The sequence below is a fragment of the Podarcis gaigeae genome (genome assembly GCF_964106915.1).
Source record: "Podarcis gaigeae genome assembly, chromosome: 1".
NCBI classification, from domain to species: Eukaryota; Metazoa; Chordata; class Lepidosauria; order Squamata; family Lacertidae; genus Podarcis; species Podarcis gaigeae.
The window spans coordinates 23,122,196-23,143,003 of NC_139678.1; the positions used below are offsets into that span (position 1 = coordinate 23,122,196).

At 42.3% G+C, this 20,808-nt stretch overlaps 1 protein-coding gene across 1 annotated transcript in view; it reads left to right on the forward strand.

Moving 5' to 3' along the window:
- The window catches only part of CCDC88C (coiled-coil domain containing 88C), a 99,632-nt gene that overhangs the window by 10,802 nt on the left and 68,022 nt on the right, over window positions 1-20,808 (forward strand). Inside the window, exon 3 of the mRNA XM_083730410.1 lies at window positions 5,790-5,898. Within this exon, the coding sequence (XP_083586536.1) occupies window positions 5,790-5,898 (109 nt within the window). The remainder of the gene's footprint in view (window positions 1-5,789; window positions 5,899-20,808) is intronic.

The following is a 20,808-nucleotide window of genomic DNA, read 5'->3' on the forward strand; positions in this document are numbered from 1 at the left end:
GCTGAGTTCTTTTATTCCTAGCTAGAGAAAGCAATAAGCATATATGCCCCACATAATGACAGCTGTAGAGAAATGACTAAACTGTATAGGCTCTAAATAGTGCTGAAACCAGGATGTGGTTAGATCAGCAGCTGCCCATCACCAGAAGATAGGTGCATGCTTTCAGCTGCTCATCATAAGTGCAATGTTGCAAGCCAGATCTCGAACACAGGAGCAGGTCAGGAAACTATTGTCCAAGTTAGGGCAGCAGCTGGGACTCTCTCACAAACTGAGTGCATAATACTGGCCAAATTATTTTGGGAACAGAGACAGATTTCCTAGAGTGGGATTTTCTATCTGGCCGGGGGGCGGGGGAGGCTTTAATAAATCGAAATCCATTTCCTGCCCTTTATTTATAAATATTCATATCTTCTTCTTCTTTGGTGATCACTCGTAGCTGAGTAAGATTGTCTTCCATGAACATGGCCTGATGCTGGTTTATAGCAGTATTTTTTATTGATGGCCAAAATCAGATTGCCCCACTTTGCCCAATGGCTCAAAGGATTCACTCTTGTGCTTTGCACAATATGGCTTAGCTGTTGTTAAGTCCCCATAAATGTGCAATAAAATGCTTAATGAACTCACCTGCTCCCAGAATAATAAATAACTAAATAAAAATGGGTGCAATAATAAGCTAATAAGAACTTGAAAATATTGAAACAGGCATCTGTGTTAAATGCTCTGGAATTTCTGATGCAGTAGAATGGAATTGTGCTCATGAAATGCTCCTGCCAGCAGAATTGGGGAGCTGGCTTTCACTGATATCACCTTCCCCCTGAGTCCCTTGAAAATCTGTTCCAGAGCATTGGAGGACTGTTCAGCACAGTGTGAAAGGTGGTTCGAGGTACTGTAGGGAAAGGGAGAATCAACAAATAAATGCTACCAAAGGCTGTTCCAGTGGGGGATCTTCCACTGGATCCCAGTTCCTTCTGAAAATGGAAGGAGCCATTTTGTTCACAAATGGTTGGTTGGAATCCCAGACATACATCTTTTGAACTGTTCCCCCGGGAACCTGGAGGTTCATTGGAAGCTTCTCAGCAGGGTTCCTCACCATAAAGATAAGAAAGAGTGGACAGCTCTGCCCACCACACCTGCTATTTCCCCCCTGGCTTGTGCAGCCACCGCAGAGTGTTTGTTTTGTTTTAGAACCCGCTCTCAGCTCATCTACGAGGCATTGATGGAACCGAACTGGTTTTTCTACTGCCTACCTCTACTGAGCGTGTATCTGTAACTCTCCTATTTATATTATTTGTATAATATAATATCCTGCATCTCAAACACAACTGTTTTTGAGGTGAGTAAAATGCTCCCTGGAATTCTCTCTTAATGTATCAGAGTTTCTTAGCAGGTGAGTCAATGAGGAAAAGGTTCCCCGAAACAGAAAATAGCATTTTCCGGCTTTTGAAAGCTTACCCAAGCCTCCGTAGAAGTTCTTTGAACAAAAACAATTCCTGCACCTATTTGGCATTTCAGTTAATCTTGGCATTTTTAGCATAAAGGTTAGACATGAGCTTGTTTTTCCATCATGTTCTTTCCAGTACACTACACTACACTGTGATTATAATTGCAAGCAATAGAAAACTGGCCTTCGGAAGTCGTTTATCTTTCATGGCTGTAGTACAAGCAGTGGCAGGTGCCAAATATCCTAAATCAGTGTGTTTTCTTTTACTTTCTGTTGACTCAGGACAGTGAGCTAACAGGTACTGGCTCTGTTGAATAGCCAGAAGAGCCTGTTGATATGCATATAAAACAATGTGGAAATGTGAACAAATCTGTGAAACCTCTGCTTGTTGAGTTCCCCACCCCCAACTTTGATTTATTTATTATAGGCATTTGCAACCTGCTCTTTATCCAAAGCTCCCCGGCCAGAGAAGCTCCCATGCCCCAAATTTATTATATAAAGGAAGACAAGTACAACCCACAGTCCCTTTCAACTCCCAGAGTACCAAAAGTGCACCTGGACCTGACAGGCTTCTCACCCAGACAGGCTTCTGGATTAGGTCATGTTTGAAGAAGAGAAGAGTTTTGGATTTGATATCCCGCTTTTCACTCCCCTTCAGGAGTCTCAAAGCGGCTAACATTCTCCTTTCCCTTCCTCCCCCACAAAAAACACTCTGTGAGGTGAGTGGGGCTGAGAGACTTCAAAGAAGTGTGACTGGCCCAAGGTCACCCAGCAGCTGCATGTGGAGGAGCGGAGACGTGAACCCGGTTCCCCAGATTAGGAGACTACCGCTCTGAACCACTACACCACACTGGCTCCGTTGGCAGGCTGTCTGAGAGTTAAATGATTGAGTTCATATATTCTAAAATTAAAGGAAAGGTGAACAAAAGAATTTTGTGCCCACAGGGCACTTGGCTGTGATGTGAATTTGCCAGAGTGTGGTGTTCACATGCTATGCCTCCTGGTGCAATTTGCTTTCCTTTTGTTTTTAAAACTTACTCATCTCCCATATATCAGTTTCCAAACTTTCTTCCCTACAGACCACCTAATGGGTTTTCCACCTGTTGGAGCAATTGTAATGTCTTTGCACTTCAACCCTGGCTTTAGACGTGATTGGGAGAAACCCACATTTGAAGATAATGGTCTGCTGCTTTCATGTAGTTTGGACATTACCCGTGTCTGGCATCATCACAGGCAGGGAAGAGATTTTATTTATTTATTAATACATTTATTTATTTGGTTTTTCAGCTTAAAATTTTATAATCACATATCCAACATACAACATAAAAACAAGATTCCAAAGAATCTCCTGGACTTCCCTCCTCCCCTTTCGTGGGTCCTATTGTTAGTCATTTCCTCCTGTATCTTTTATAATAATCCAAGTCTTTTACACCTCCGTTATGTCCAAAATTCACCAATAAACTACAAGTATTCCAATCCTACTAACAATTTTAGCTGTTCACAATGGTTTTTAAGATAATTTATAAATTCCCCCCATTCCTTATTAAAATTTTGGTCTTCCTGATTTCTGATACTTCTGGTCATTTTTGCCATTTTGGCATAATCCATCAACTTAATGGGCAGGGGAAGAAATTTAGCCCCCACCTCAAAGTAGCCCTTTACTCGCCTGCCAGTAAATAGCTGGCAGAGGAGTAAAACCTCCACTGTGGGTGGAAGCAAATCTTGCCCATCGCCCCTGGAAATGGGGAAGCCAACCCACTCCTGACACAGTAGATTTGGGAGTAAACGCTGTTCCTTCTCCTTTCCCCCTTTTGAATATTTCCAGTGTAGGAGGGGTGTGTTGGTTTTTCCTAAGCTTTCCCAGCTTGGTGGGCTATTGGTAGTGAGGAAAACATTTATCCTCTCTCAGGCCCTGCAGAACTGTGTTTGGTTTGGGGGAAGATGAGCACCTCAGGTTTGGAAAGGAGACCTTTGCCCCTTGTGCCATCCATGGCAACTGCTTTCTCCTCCTCTTCCTCCCCTTCCCCATTCAACCTTGATGGAAACCTGGAAGTAACCCGTTCCAGTACTTCCGGGTTCAACGCGGTCTGCAACCCGAAAACATGCAATCTGCAGTGTTCATAACCCGAGGTACTACTGTAAAGCCAAAGTACTAAATAGACAAACCCAAATGAAAGGGGAAGTGGTGCTGATGAAATGCTGCGCTGCAAAGTCTTAATTCTGCTGCTCTGAGGCCAAACTTTGCCTTTTGTGACGGAGCCAGTTTAACAGCCTCAAGTTGGGAGCCAGTGTGGTGTAGTGGTTCAGAGCGGTAGTCTCCTAATCTGGGGAACCGGGTCTCCGCTCCTCCACATGCAGCTGCTGGGTGACCTTGGGCCAGTCACACTTCCTTGAAGTCTCTCAGCCCCACTCACCTCACAGAGTGTTTGTTGTGGGGGAGGAAGGGAAAGGAGATTGTTAGCCGCTTTGAGACTCCTGAAGGGGAGTGAAAGGCGGGATATCAAATCCAAACTCTTCTTCTACTTCTTGACAACCTAGAACCAAAAGCCTTTGGGTTCTAATCTTTCCCAGACATCTTTGAAAGCCTTAAGCTTTTGCTTTTTGCCATTGCCTGTTTTATTTTAAATATTATTATTCACCAGATCTCTGGCTTGTGGATGAATTGGATTGAGCTCCTTGTAAGGAGAGCTTTCCTTGTTTTGTTCGTGAGCAGCACAGCTGGGCCTCTTGTCTTCATCCTGGGGCAAGGGGCAGATTCCACCAGCTGGTAGATCAGTCCTGGTGGCTGCACCAGCAGTTTCCTCTCAGTCATGGAAAACGCCTCTGAGGAAGGCTGGGACTGTGTGAGGATGGGGAATTTGTTTAAAAACCAGCTCTGAATTTAAAATTTCAGCCTTGTGCACCTGATTTGATAAAACAAGGTGAGTAGCTTGGGGTAAAAAACTAACCAAGTGTAAAATGATCACATTGTTACAACAGCTCTTACACAACTGAAGTTTAAATACCATGAAACAATCTGTTTTCCTTTAAGGTAAAAAAGACTTCCTTAACTGAGAAATACTCAGGGTTAGGCTGCCAATGTTCCTGCTTTTGTGAAAGACTTCATTTGTCTGTTTCTTTATTATATAACCGCTACTGCCGTTTAATTTTTGCACATAATACATATAGCAAGCTAGGTGCTTTTCAAATAAGACAAGTTTCTGACTAGTCTATGCATACAGTAGAAAGAATATTGAGGGGGTTGACTTGTATCTGGAAGCTGCCCAGCGTGACTGGGGTATAAATAATAACCTCATTATCATCATCACCATTATCACTTCAGTCTGTAGATGAGCGAGTCACTTTTTTATTCTAACTGTTAAGTGGGGAAACAAGTACAATGGTGATATGTCATAGCTGGCTCTTTCTTTCTTTCTTTCTTTCTTTCTTTCTTTCTTTCTTTCTTTCTTTCTTTCTTTGGTTTAATTTTTTTAAAAAAACTGCAGTTCTTTACTTGGTAGAACATAGAAAAACAGCCTTCCTATTTGCATTCTGAAGTGATACTGTTTACAGTACAACAGTACAGTGGTACCTCGGGTTACATATGATTCAGGTTAGAGACTCTACTAACCCAGAAATAGTACCTCGGGTTAAGAACTTTACCTCAGGATGAGAACAGAAATCGTGCTTCAACGGCGCAGCGGCAGCAGGAGGCCCCATTAGCTAAAGTGGTGCTTCAGGTTAAGAACAGTTTCAGGTTAAGAACGGACCTCCGGAACAAATTAAGTACTTAACCCAAGGTACCACTGTACAGCACTGTATACCCCATTACCTTGGGAAGCATGGTATAAAAGTCATTATACATGTTAAGTAGAATGAGATGTTCATATTTTGGACCACAAAATTTAATTCTGCAAACAGTAGTTTTAATTTTGGAATATTGTCTATAGGACTCCCTATATGTAGTGAAACTAGCACAATCCCCCCCCCCTCTCTCTCTCTCTCTCTCTCTCTCTCTGTGTGTGTGTGTGTGTGTGTGTGTGTGTGTGTGTGTGTAAAGGCTAGGTTAGCACTTTTAGCCTGCAAGCTTAGTTCTCCAGCCATCTATTTTGAAATCTCAACCTTGCACCTTCAGCCTGAAATAGACCACTTCTGAATCCTAGCACCTCATTCTATCTAACTTGTGGAATGATCTTGTGATTACGGAGGTCAAAGAGGTTATGGAATTTACAATGGGTTTGGATATTTCTGGAAGTAGCAAAGGAGCAAATAAAGGGCAATTGAGGGACATAGCAAAGATACTGTTTAAACAACAAACTAATTACTGAATTCCTTTGGATTTCCTAAAATCCCAGCCTTCCTCTTTCAGAGATCCGCGACCCACAAACCAGCGTGTCAACAAACATGTCAACAATGATGTCAACCTACGGATTCAAAACCTCACCATCTTGGTCAGAAACATCAAGACCTATTATCAGGTATCTCTTATGTACTTTTTGTGCCTGGTATGCTGAAGAGACGCTTGCCACAGAAAATAAAAGAGGAAGTGGTCTGTGATGAAATGTTTTCAGTTTTCAGTTAAAGCTCTGATCCTTGCAGCAAATCAGGTGTGGGTGCATTTAAATGTGAAGAGTATTTTAGCTCTACGTGACCACACATTCCCTTTTCCACCTCTTGGGAATGGTATTGGGTGGTTTGTGTAAATAGTTGGACAATAGACCTGGCTGTGAACTTGTTGAAACAAGCTACCTTCAAACTATGTTTTTAAATGTGCATTGCCAATTTCCCAGAAACTCTTGACCTTAGTAGGCTTGCCAAAGAATTCCATAGTTCAACATCCATCATTGATCAATAAGTAGTAATTTCCTCTGACATTCTTCTTCACTCTTCTGTGACTTGCATCCGGTTTGCAAAATGTATACATGGTCAGGACAAAAAAATCCATTAACAGGAACCATGTGTGGCTGTTTGAAGGATTTTGGTTTGTGTACTTGGACTATTGGTCTGCTTGAGTAATACGTTCAAAAAGAATGTCACCCCATAGCTCACATTTTAAGAGGACTTCCAATTTCTGTTCTGCAATAATACTTTGACACAATGGATATCAGACACATCAACCTTGGCTCCTTGAATATTTGTTTTAAGGGAGCCAGGCCCTCTCAAATTAAGGCAGCCCTGAGCGTGTCACAGGTTCAGTGGCCAGCTCCTCCAGAGCCCTCGACCTCCTCTGTCGTGCACAGTTTGTCACACGAGCACGGCACACACTGGGCCCTCTCAGTCTTGGGGCAACCTGACACCTCTGATGAATATCATCCAAAATTTTATGGAAACCAAATATCAAGTCTAAAATAGAATATACAGTAGTATTTTTCTCTAGATGAATGTGACCATCAAATATTAAGTGTCTTGTGGTGATTACTATTCTGTACCACCATACCATAGTCAGGCCAGTATACAATGAAAAGACATGAAATACAATTAAAACCAATGCAAATAAATTTCAAAGTGTCTACCAAAAAAAGAAAAAAGCTAAATTAATAAGTTAAAGAAGAATTCAGTAGTTAATGCTGCACAGAAAAACAACTGAATAAATTATTTTTAAAAAGTCGGGAAGGCAATCAAACCTGCAAACAGTGGGATTTTCAAAAACAAAATTTGTGGTATCTGTGATATGTTGGAAGGGTTAACTTCTGAGTCTCCTCAGCTATAATGCTTGAATGTGCCATCAATGCAATAATTAGAGCAGCTTCCCTTGTGAAGTGCTCCCATTGTGTAGTGTCTGGGAACTAGCTTTCATTGTTCACCCTCAGTTTGCATATGTTGCAAATGTTCCCATAGAACAGCAGAGGTTGATCAGTCCATGCTTCTCTTGGAGATTCCCTGTTGTGTATAAATTAATTCTGACTACTCAGTTGCGTACTGCTAGAAAGGTCAGGCATGTTTCATTGTTTCTAATGAAATAGGAAAACACACAAGCAGATGCATGGGTTGCATGCATTCCTGGATCATGTATGCTTTGTAGTCCTCAAGATATATAGAAAAACAGAGTTTACCTGTGGGATTTTGTGTGTGTGCTGATGTCCAATTTCATCATGCAGTAGATGAACTACTTCACTACAGAAGAGCATGTGGTTCCATCAGGATGGCTATTTTTGCAATCCAGATTACAGTGAAAGTAATGTACTTTACATATGTCAATATTTCTGTCCAGTGCAGAAGCTCTGACTTTCACTCCAAGGTCATTATAGAACCTGGCTTGTAGAAATCATGTCTGAGAAGTATTAAAAGAAATAATAACACCATATAGAGGTGCCCTAAGATTTTGCCAGTTAATCACTGGCCATCCTGCTATTACATTCCTGCTTTTCAGACAGATGCTTCTCTAAAACACACAGAGTCAGAGGGCTTGGTATTGGTGGAGGAAAGAGAAATAACTCAAAATCAGGCATCTAACCTGTTCCAGCATCTTACCGGTTCCAGGCTGCTGAATGTATTTTTACACCCTCATAAATCTAGTTGCTATTATTGTAATGTGAATAGTAAAAATCTGCACTTCATAACGCAGGAAGGCTGGTAGCACGACAGAGTGTGTTTTTGTTTCTTTTTATCCTGTGTCTCCAAATGTCTAATTACGTGGCTTCTTTGTCTTGCTTCTGCTTTTGTCTCTGGAATAGGTTGTGTTCTCTTTCAGAGTGCAAAAAGGGCACTATTAGAACAAGTGTGTTGTTTTTGTTTTTTAAAGTAGAGCAGCTTTTGAAAAACTCCCATGTGGGTTTAGGAAGACCCAGAAAAGACTTCACATTTCGTAACCAATTTCCAGCAGGCCGAACCTAATTTTGTGCTGTATGTAAAACCAGTTGTGCCGTCTGATAGTTATCAGAGTAATTTATCAGAGTAACCCCCTCTCTGCCCTTTTCATTTTTAAATAAAAGCTTTGGGTGCGCTACATTTTAAGCAGTATCTCCTAATAGCAGGAGGTAAGCTGGGTTAGCGAGGGAAAATGTGATTGATTTAAATTGCAGCCGGGAAAGGGGGGGGAGGTTCCTGAGAAACAATAGAAGTGAGATTTGCTGCTTCCGCAAGGGAAGTGTGAACTTCAGAATGCCACATTTTTAATTATGGTTTTCCTTTGTCCAGTTCTTTGCTGAACAGCTATATCTTTGTAGGATTGTGTCTTGGGATAAACAAATGTGGCATGTTTAACTTTGTTATTCTTTGGCAGGTGAAATTGCATAGTAGGCACTTTTTTAAAATCCCCTGTTATATTATAATCCTTCAGCTTGGGCTTCTTAAGAGAGCAGGACCAGTAAACCTTTGATCCACCCCCATCTGCCTGAAAATCAGATATGAACACATTCCATAATGTATGTGTTTTGACATTTCCTGTGTTTTGCTTTTTTGGTTCTGAGAGAGAGCACAGCCTTGAAGCCACACTGCCAATTAAAGCATCTTTGGCTCTGTCCCTGGCCTCTGAAGAATTTATGGCTGTAGCAAAATTCTGATCTGAAAATCCATGTAGGGAACCCTGATGACATTTTTGTCACACTTTGGGTGGTAGCATTTATTATTTGTACAAGAACTGCAGCACGCACAACAGTACCTCTGTTTGTTTATTTGCAAGGTCTCTTGCCCACCCTTCACTATAAGGGCTTGGGGCAGGTTAGAAAGAAAAAATAATGTATGATGATAAAAGCAAATAAAACATTTGCAATTATGAAACAAACAAACTCATTCCAGATGGAAGAGAACAGCATAAATTCAGCAAAAGAGGATGGTGCCACAGGGGAAAAAACCCCAACCCACGCCTTAACTGTCAAGTGAAACACAGGCAATTGTAGTATTGCAATGTTGAGTGTTAGGTAAGACAAGTGTGGCCTTCCAACAAAATACTGTAGTGTGGAGTGTTCATGTTTAGGGTGCCAGGCAGCTTGTCAATCCCCTTTGCCAGGGAGCTCTGTTCCATCCCTCTCCGCAACAGAGACTCACTTGGCATCAGTCTGCCCCAAAATCGGTGCCCTCCAGTGGTTAGAGAAGATGGGAGTTGTACTCCAGCAAGGGACGAAAACAATATATGGAAAGGAGAAACAAGGTGATTATTTGTGTGACTTCCTGACACAAATTTGTTGTACTCAGGGTGAAGGATAGACTCATGTGCCTAAATGTGTTCCTTATTGCTAATCAGGTGTTTGTTCCATCAACTTCGTTTGATGATCAGCTCCATCAAAACCAATAAACCAGGGAAACCACTTTGGCTGTTTACTGCAAAGCTGTGAGCATTAAAGCATAAGGAAATATAGATACATCTGTACTGGTGGTGTAAAGCGAAGGAGAAAAATGCATCCTTTTAAACTTGGGGATCCTTCTCTGTGGGTTACATTTGTTTTTAAAAAGAAATTCAAGAGAAGGAAGCGATCAAGAAGAGAAGGCAGCATTTATGTGTGTTCACTTAATGGGAACAGTTGTCCTTCCGCTGTTTCTATAAGTATTGTCTTGTGTGCAAAGCTTATTTCAAATGTAATCTTGGTGGGGAATTGTTCTAACCAGGAATTTGTGGGAAAAGATTAGTTACGTTTTTGATTTACAATAAACATTGCACTGCCTGGCAAGAGAATTGTCATTTGCTTTCTGAGGTGTTTGCATTCTTTGGGACTGGCATGTGCAAGTTTTGAAGTTGGGTAGCTGTGGCATCTATGCTATGGCACCACATGTTTCCATCGACCCAGCTGGTATTTTTAATATGGATTAGCTACTTCTGGCAGCCCTGCAGGGTGTGTAGGGGCACACAGGCTCTAGGAAGCCCACCAAACCTGGAAATACCAAATTACACCATGCAATAATTTTGTTGTCCATTGTTTATATGATTTAAGTTTTTCTTCTTCGTGACAAATGTTTGGTGCCCGTTGTCATGTCAGTTAACATCAGGTATAAAGATGCAATTGTAATTCATATGCATTATGAAGATACATGCTTCATAGTATGTGTTTTATGGGTCTGCGTCTGAGTGCTACCCATGCTGGAGCTTACAGAGCCTTCCTGGTGGTGGCTCCCCATTTGCAGAATGCCCTCTCTGGTGAGGTGCATCCATCTTCCTCATTAACATTCAGGAGGAATTGAAAAACATTCCCGTTCACCCAGACATTTGATGGCTGGAAGATACTGTTTGGGGCAACCTTGAAATTATTAGCTGTGAGGACAGGTGGTTATTTTTACTTTTTTATTTTGAGTTGTGTTGGTCTACTGCTTTGTTAGCTACCCTGGGAAATTTTGGGGAGAAGGGATGGCATAGAAATGTAACAAATATATTCCCTCTTCTCAAAACAATGGTTCACCTCTGATCAGAAAGTATGTACTTAAGATACTGGAATATATTCAAACTAAATTGGGTGAGGGGGGCCACAGTGTATTTTGCGCAAAGGCTGCCACAGCTTTTTATGCAGTTGTGTTTGAGGGCTAAAGTTGGTGTTGTACAGCCTGAAAGCCTTACTTTCGCTGTACGTTATTCTCCACTGGATCTTGAACAGAAAATCTTTTTTTTCCCTTTTGGAACCCTCTGGTATTAAATTTATAAACTAAATGTGAAATACAGATAATTTTATGATGGTCTCAGGCAGGAATCAGACACACAGTGTATGAAATGAGTGGCTTAAGCATTGTGGTTTCCTAGCAACTCTTATCTCATTTAAAAAATGCTGTTAACACTTGTGTGTACAAAGATTGCCGAAAGAGGTTTCCTAGATTTCCTGAGTTCAGACTCTCTGCTCAGAACAGGGTAAAAAAGAAGAAGAAGAAAACTCTTGTCATGTTTGGCAGTTGCTTGTGAACCAATTTTGAGGCCCGTGTGTGGGAAAATAGCATATGCATTTTTCTCTTTATACAGAAAAAAAAATATTACCCAGGTAGTAAAATAGGTTAGTTGTCCAGGAATATAGATTTGATCACTAGTGTATAATAATAAAATACTTGAGTCACAACAATTTAAAATACAGCATCACAACAGTTTAAAGCAGATTAACAATCTCAAAGATAGGATGTGCCCTAAAAATGTACCTCTCGTGTGGCAAAGGCATAAAGAAATGTGTGAGCTGCCACACAAAATGGTGTCTCCTGGGCCACCGCCCCCTCAAGCTTGTGAGGCGGGTGGGAGTATCAAGAGGATCACCTATTCTGATTAACACCTAAGAGGGTCTGTAGGGAGGGGGGCAGCCTTTCAGGCATTGGGGCCTAAGTCATTTAGGACTGTAAACACTAATGTGAGCACCTTGAACTGGGCATAGAAATTGACTGGCAAACCCGTGCCACTGTTTTAAAAGGGAGGTTGTATGGTATCTAAATGGAACCTCAGTTAGTAAATCTGGCTGCTGAGTTTTTGGGCCAACTGAAGTTTCAGAGTCTTCTTCAACAGCCTCACATAGAGGGTGTTGCAGTAACACACTTTCCAGAGTATGGGGTACAGTGGCCAAGTCATTTCTGTCCAAAAGGAGCCGCAGGTGGCAAACCAGGCAAACCAATGCACTCCTATCCACTGAGGTCACCTGAGCATGAAGTGACAGTGTGGAATTTAAGACCACACTACAAGGAGCAAACCTGCCCCTTTCAGGTGCAACCACACCTCTTGGGTGTGAGGACACCAAACACCTCTGTCCATTCCAGATTCAGCTTCAATTTGCCTGTACTCAGAAGGATAAGGGAGACAAGGAAGTAATATCTTCTCATAGTGACATTTAAGGCTATAGTCCAGGCATAGGCAAATTCGGCCTTCCAGATCTTTTGAGACTACAATTCCCATCATCCCTGACCACTGGTCCTGTTAGCTAGGGAGTTGTAGTCCCAAAACATCTGGAGGGCTGAGTTTGCCTATGCCTGCTATAGTCCTATGCTCACCTACCTAGGAATGTCCCATTGAGCCAACCATTTTTGGTTGACAAGCCTAGGATTGAACTTTAAATTTAACCAGGTGTTGCCCTAGATCTGACTGAGGTGTCTGGATGGTACCAGAGTATAATGTTGAAGCAGGATACACCTCTCCTGGGAGATGGTGCCAAAGTTTTGGAGTTGGTACAGCCTCGGTGTAGACGCTTGCAGTAATACATGCTTTTATTGGCATGTTTGGTGTGGGGGTTTTCAACGCAGCACAGATACTGACTTTCAGGTTTTAAGCCATTTCACTTCTATCATACTTTAATCTGGCTAATATGAATTTATTCAACAGACTGATATACCTTCTGTGGAGCTGTCGCTGTCAGAATCACTGAACACGAGATATAATTGCAGCAAAGCATAGGAACGAGACAAAAACAAACAATCCTCAGCCAGCCATGGTTGAAGCTAATGTGTGCTAATGCATAAGAGATTGGCATGGTGGCATCTGGGGCTGGGTAACGTCTGCAGTTAACCATGCAGCGTCGAGACCATTTTGACATTCATTGGGTTAAAGGGAGGGAAAGGTCACTCTGGGGTTAATGCTTGGCTTATTTGGAACAGCTGTGTTGTGCTAAGGCTTAAAAGGCTATGTTCCCCTGGGAACTTGGAAGAATCCATAGCTAGAAAATGGAAGCAGGTGTATCTCCTTTAGGAATCCGTTGGCTTACAGAAGCCCAACATACTCAGCGTATTTCGGATTCAACACCTCATAAAAGGACCATAAATGTTTACAATTGTTTGACCCAGCAGAAAGTTGTTCCTCTTTGTAGTGCAGCATTGCTGAGTGTTGGGTGTTCCCCTCTCACAGAGCTACAAATCCCAGAGTTCCCTGGGAAGAGAGATTGGCTGCTAAGCCACTCTTGAGAACTGGAGCTCTGTGAGGGAAAGAGGGGTCTCCTAAGAACTCTCAGCACCTTTAACAAACTACACTTCCTGGGGTTCTTGTGGGGAGGCCATGACAGTTTAAAGTGGTACGATACTGGTTTAAATGTATAGTGCGAATGGGGCCTGTGTCCTGCTCCTCTGCTTCCACTTCCAATGCTGCCACCTCCTCCTGAACTGGAAGAAAATTATTGTTGACCAGAGAGTTCCCATATTCTTTTTGATAATGAAATAATATTTGACATGCATTGATTACCATATAGAAAAGCAACACACTATATTCTAGAGATGCACTTTATACCTGCAATGTAAGCATGCATCTGGGCTGCGCTTTCTCCGTAACATTATTGGAAAAGCAAGCAAACTGCTCTCTAACAGTCAGTGTCTCTCTTGGTATATACAGTGAGCTTGCCACTTACATAATTGCACCTTTAGGTGTGTGGCCGAAAAGGAAACAAATAAATGAAGAGCGGCAGAAACTTGCCAGATAAATACTTTTTGAGCCCTCCGTTATGCCTACCAGGCTCTGGGAGGGCCGTACTCCCAGGGCCCTCACACATGATTCTCCAGAGCCCAGTAAGCAAGGCAGAGGGCTCAAAAAATCAAGGCTCAGTAAGCAGGGCAGAGTCCAATAGCTTTTAGAAGGCCACACGTTCCCCATTTCTGATTTGGAGGATTTGAGGCTCCTGATAAATTCCGAAGCCCATCCTGCTTTGCAAATACGCTCCCAGAATTCACTCCGTTTCCCATAGGCATGGCAAAATTCAACGTGTACTTCACTTGTGTTGTGTTGCAAAGTTAGCAGTGCACCCTAACCTACACACAGAGCACCCAGCGTTTTGTCTTTTCTGGGTTCATTCCTGTTATCTGGAAGCCTGATCATGTGAGCTGTTCCTCAGTATCTTAAGCTGCCTTGACAACAAAGCAACTCGAGTGCTAAGCATTGTTGCTGAATCCTTTGCATAATTGATCGTTTATGTACCGAGCTCTTGTACCGAGTAATTCTTGGTTTTTTTTCCGCCATTGTCATTTGCTTTGGCTCTTTTGCTTGACAACCTGTTGAAGATTTCAAAAGCAACAGTATAGCCGTCACAGATGACTGGAACATTTGTTTTTAGTAGCCAATTTAAAACCATCCTCTCTGGCTTATTCCACCGGATTGGTTGAATGCATTCCTTTTTTGTTTAGTGCTGGTGAGTCACCCTGTTGCTGATGAAAAAGTATTTGCACTTCATAATTGGTTTTAGTTACTGTTGTCTACAAAAGTTAAGAAACGTTGCTGATTTCTTCCTAGTCAGATTTCAAGACTGGTTTGCAGCTGGGGCATACATATTTCGTCTTCACGAACTATGAACCCCAAAACCTGGAATTCCCTCAAAACTGGTGCCAAAGTTTTGCAACTGGAAGCTGCAGATTTCCACACTGACCAAGATACATTGATTTCTTCACACACCATCCAGTGCTCCCTGGAATAAGGTTGCCATACGTCTGGAATTTCCTATACATACCTGGAGTATTGCAGTCAGAAGTAGCGTCCGGGTGGAAAGCTAAAAAATGTCCAGACGTATGGTGACCCATGTTGGCAGTGTCATTTTTGGCAATTTCCCTTTAAAAAAGCTCAGAAACGTCATTTGTGATTTTGCCCCAAATGCTCAACGACTTTCTTCAGGTTAATGAACATGTAGACCAGAATCTTCAAATGACAATTGATAATCCACTTTAAAGGAGGTGGTTGTGCATCCTCTCTTTAAGAGGACTTCTTCGGACCTAGAAGTGTTAGATAACTATTGCCCAGTGGTGAAGATACCCATTTTGGGCCAGGTACCTGTGAGAGTGGTGGCCACCCAGCTTCATGTAAGTTTGAAGGAAAGTTGATTATTTGGAAGTTTTGGATAACTCTGAGTTTCAAAGTACGGCTGTGCTTCAGTTCTCACTGCTTCAGCTCATAACAATTTAGGATTTATATATCTGAAGGACCACCTCCATACCTACCAACCTTCTCAGGTGTCTTTGGAGAGGACATTTTCTGTCGTAGCCCCTAAACTGTGGAACTCCCTTCCCACAGTGATGCATCTAAGCATATTCATTGTTTTCAGCTTTCGCTGTATGCTGAAGAGACACCTCTTTGGCATTTAAGGTACCGTACTTTTTTGTGTGTAAGACTTGGTTGTTTTTTCCCTGAAAAATCATGTTTAAAATCGGGGGCCGCCTTATACATGGGTAGTGCCTAGGGGGGACGTGGAGTTATTGGTGTCTGCGGCAAGGGGTGGTGTTGATTGGGTGTTTCTAAGGCAATTGGGCGGGCAATAGGCTGCTTCTGCCGGCGAGGGGACAGACGTTGCGATGTGCACGAGTGTTAGTGTTGGCCAGGCAGGCCAGTTCAACAACTTTGGGCAATCTCCCCGCAATTTCTTAATTTATAGTCCCCCCAAAATAGGGGGCATATTTTACACGGAAAATATGGTATTTTATTTTCTAGAACCCCTATCCTTTGCTGAATTTATACTGTTCTGTTCCATTTTTCGTTTTTATCATTGCAATGGTTTCATTTGTTTTTATAACAAACCTGGGAACCTGCTCTGGGACCTTATGCTAAAGGGCAGGTAAGAATTTCCTATAAGCTAACTAAGTAAGAGGTGCAGTGCTGTACCAACGGCAATAAAATAAATTAATGTGATGCACCACATGCCGTCTGGGACGCGGGTGGTGCTGTGGGTTAAACCACAGAGCCAAGGACTTGCCCATCAGAAGGTCAGCGGTTTGAATCCCCGCGACGGGGTGAGCTCCCGTTGCTTGGTCCCTGCTCCTGCCAACCTAGCAGTTCGAAAGCACATCAAAGTGCAACTAGATAAATAGGTACCGCTCCGGTGGGAAGGTAAACGGCATTTCTGTGCGCTGCTCTGGTTCGCCAGAAGCGGCTTAGTCATGCTGGCCACATACCCGGAAGCTGTACATTGGCTCCCTCAGCCAATAAAGCGAGATGAGCGCCGCAACTCCAGAGTCGGTCACGACTGGACCTAATGGTCACGGGTCCCTTTACCCTTTACCTTACCACATGCCGCACGTTGCAATATGTGAATGCCATGTATTGCATAGCTGCCATTTCCACCACTTTACATATTAGGGTAAATGAGCAGATTCAAAAGAGCAGCTGTGCTGCTAGGTATAAAATATTCAGGAACGGTAGAGGAGCCAATCTTGTTTGTGTCTTCATAAGAGCTCATTAAGCCGAAAATTGTTATCTGCCACTTTATTACAGGCCCCAGAAACTGGGACGAAACCTTAACAGCAGCTTCTCACCTGTGTTTCATCTTTCAAAAACAAATCCTTTTGAAAAGGCTTATTTAAAGTTGCCATCAACAAAATGTGTGGCATATGCCCTGGAGGCAAGTGGTTAGATGAATGGGTGGTAGCGTGGACCTACTTTGACTAGGCAACCTGCATTAGCCTTATTAAGGAGAGCTTTCTCTGAGTGTCTCTGTGTTGCATATATGAGGTGAAACATCTTCCTTGCTGTTAATGAGAGAATCATCCCCTCTGCTGTGCGTTGTCTCTTTCATGTTCCCTGTCATTGCCCTTCATGCCCTTTAATTCAGAACTTAGTGGCCCTTGAAATAACTCCTTCAGCTCTTGATGAACATTTTTGCTGAGGCAAAGTAGTCCGTTTGGTTGCGTTTGTTTAATGCATTGCAGTGGTAGCACAATTGTCCTAAGCGGGCTGAGCATCGGCAGGGGCCAAGAGGTATAGAAATGAAATTAATAATATAACAGTAGCAATAATAAATCTGATCGGGGGTGGGTGGGAGGAATGGTGCCTAGACACTCTGTTGTGGTGACTATGACCTAAGTTTAAGGTGCCATTTGGTGATTATCTTATACAGTGGTACCTCAGGTTAAGAACTTAATTCGTTCTGGAGGTCCGTACTTAACCTGAAACTGTTCTTAACCTGAGGTACCACTTTAGCTAATGGGGCCTCCCACTGCTGTCACACGATTTCTGTTCTCATCCTGAAGCAAAGTTATTAACTGAAGGTACTATTTCTGGGTTAGCGGAGTCTGTAACCTGAAGTGTATGTAACCTGAAGCATCTGTAACCCGAGGTACCACTGTATATCTGAGTTTCTAACACTGATCCTATCTATTCAAATTGGATGTTGCTCATTAAAAACTTTTTGACAGGCTCCTGCAGGATTAGCTTTTGCAGAGGAATGAGCTAATATCTGTAGCTCTCTCGTTTCCCACCAGCCATTTCTTAGAATCAACTAGTCCATGGCATTCTTTGTGGGGGGAGGGGAACTGGTTTGACCAGGTAAATTAACACCTTGGCATGGATATCCTTTCACAATGATGTAAGCAGAGTTTATTGTAGTAGTAAGAAGGGTTTTTAACAAGGCTATTCTTCTTTCAACCAGGCCTCTCTTACTTTTATAACATTGCTTGATATGTTTGCGTATTTCGTGAGGAGTGTGGTAGCAGACTACATGAATTTAATGTTTCCTGCCCTTTGACATGCTTAAACTATGCATCCTTTCTATACTTCCTGGTGTGGAAGATGGTTTTGGTTTCTGTTCCAAAGAATAGCATCGGAACTGCCTCCAAATAAGAGTTATAACTAAATGTATTGTCTTTCGTGGACTCTCCTTCATTGGAGGTTACTAAGCAGAGTTTGGATGGCCATCTGCCATGGATGCTTTAGTTGAGATTCCTACATTGCAGCGGGTTGGACTAGATGACCCTTGAGGTCTCTTACAACTCTACAGTTTTACAATTCTGTGACCCTCTGACGTTTCCCCCCCTCCTTTTGTTTCCTGCATTTGGTGCCTACCCTTCTTTCAGATGGGAGCCTAACACAAACTCGCTCCAAAACACATTAAAATCTACATTTTGTATGTGTCTTTTCTCTCAGACAATTCTGTACCATTCTAAATTTCCACAAGAAAAATGATTTTAATGGCATTATTCAAAAGACCATAACTCTTAAAACACAAACAACCCTCAAAACATATATTTTTAAAAAACCGAATCAGTCAAATGAAGAAAGTTGGCAATGCTACAAGGAACCTCAAAAACTGGCCTAACCAGGAGTATTGTGTGGGTTAATCTTTTGTAAATGTTAATGATTATATGGTGCCTCTTCTGTGTTTGTGACAGAAGGCAGGATAAAGAGATCTTAGCAGATCTGTGTTGCACCTGTTTTTTTTTTTTATTGCTGGTGATTTTCCTGGGCACTCCCAGGAGAAGTATTAAATATCTCACGACTTCTAAAATGTATTAATGAAGAAAGACTGGTGAACTTTTCCTTGACAACCAAAATGTATTTTTAAAAAGCCACCCTAGACAGAAACGTTTGGCTGATTATGGGAGATGCTTCATATCAGTAGGAGGAAAACCCCAGAGGAGGAGAAACTAAAGCTCAGCAAATGAATTAGCGTTAACAGTATTAGTTCTACACAAGATGCACAACAGATTACTTTAAATGGAGATAATTGGTGATGTAGCCTTGTCTCAGATTCTTGAGCGCTGATGATGACTAGTGATGGCATCTGAAACATCTGCCAGAGCTGGTGCCTGTGGTCAGCATAGCTGGTCACCTGTCAAGGCCAGTGCCTCAGCAAAGACCCCACTGCAGCTTCTGGAGCCCCCTGGCTCTGCCGCCGCCTGGTCAGCTGCTCTCTCTGAATGAGTTAGTTGTGAGAGAAGCAAGGAGGAAGTGCATTATCCTTCATTCAGCTTTCTTGCTAGCTGGTTATGCACACAATGGCCAGAGGAAGAAGTTTAGTGAATGAGTAGCAGTAACACCAGGGACGAGGGTGGCGCTGTGGGTTAAACCACAGAGCCTAGGACTTGCCGATCAGAAGGTCGGCGGTTCGAATCCCCACAACGGGGTGAGCTCCTGTTGCTTGGTCCCTGCTCCTGCCAACCTAGCAGTTCGAAAGCACATCAAGTGCAAGTAGATAAATTTCCACAAGAAAAAAGACTTTAATGGCATTATTCAAAATACCATAACTCTTAAAACACAAACAAACAAACAACCCTCAAAACATATATTTTTAAAAAACCGAATCAGCCAAATGAAGAAAGTTGGCAATGCTACAAGGAACCTCAAAAACTGGCTTAACCGGGAGTATTGTGTGGGTTAATCTTCCGGCGGGAAGGTAAATGGCATTTCCGTGCGCTGCTCTGGTTCGCCAGAAGCAGCTTGGTCATGCTGGCCACATGACCCGGAAGCTGTACGCCGGCTCCCTCGGCCAATAAAGCGAGATAAGCGCCGCAACCCCAGAGTCGGTCACGACTGGACCTAATGGTCAGGGGTCCCTTTACCTTTACCTTAGCAGTGGCACCAGCACTCTGGAGTTTTTGTCCAAAGGCTCTCTCAAATCTGAGCCCCTGCTTCTCAATTCTGTGGGTATATCATAGGGCCCTGCCCCAAAAAGCTTACAATTTATGTTGGAAGAGTTTGTTTTTGCAAACCTACACAGTATTGCTTAAAATGTATAGTGCAGCTGGGCCTCTAGTTTTTCATCAAGGATACATGTGGGCCTTTGAGACTCTGGCAACATGTGCTGAGCAGCTGGATTTAATTTTTTTAGCTGTCTGTAATCTTAAGTGACAAGCTCTTAACACAACCACACTTTATTATCACCAGTTACTACAGAGAAACCGCCACTGTGCCATTTGGGAGTGGAATCAAATAAAAATCCAAGGTAATTTAACTGGAGAGCAATATAAACATGAAGAGATACTTGCACACGCTTTAGAGTGAAAAGTTGAGGATAAATCAATAGGATTCTTTCTTTTCTTTTTTTATTTCCAGTCAGTGATTAAATTAGTAAAATATGCTGCCGGCAGTAAAAGCTTGCAAGCCTGTGCTTTCACAATTGGATTTCTCTTCGGAGAATAGCAGATATTTGATTAAATGAGCTTTAGTAATGGGACTTGGGAAAATACAATAAAAAGTACCGTATTTTTCCGTGTATAAGACTAGGTTTTTCCCAAAAAAATAATGTCCAAAATTTGGGGGTGTCTTATACACGGATAGATCTTACCCAATTTTCTTAAATCGGAGTCCCCCAAAATAGGGGGCATCTTATACATAGGGGCATCTTATAGATGGAAAAATACGGTAAATGAAGTTATGGATTTTTAGAAGAATGCCAGTGTAGAAATTTCAGAGTTGAGTTCCTTGGAGTACATTCTGATTTTAATTATGAAAACGTATGGCATTGATTACTTAACATCGGACTGTATCATAGTGTACAACTTAAGAGCGGCAACTTAAGAGCGTTCTCCCTTGCAGAGTGCAATCCTAAGGTACAGTGGTACCTCGGGTTAAGAACTTAATTCGTTCTGGAGGTCCATTGTTAACCTGAAACTATTCTTAACCTGAAGCACCACTTTAGCTAATGGGGCCTCCTGCTGCCACCACACGATTTCTGTTCTCATCCTGAAGCAAAGTTTTTAACCTGAGGTACTATTTCTGGGTTAGCAGAGTCTGTAACCTGAAGCGTATGTAACCTGAGATACCACTGTACTTTTTTTTTTTCAAGGAACACAGGAGAAGAAATGCACACTGCCAAAACCTTTTT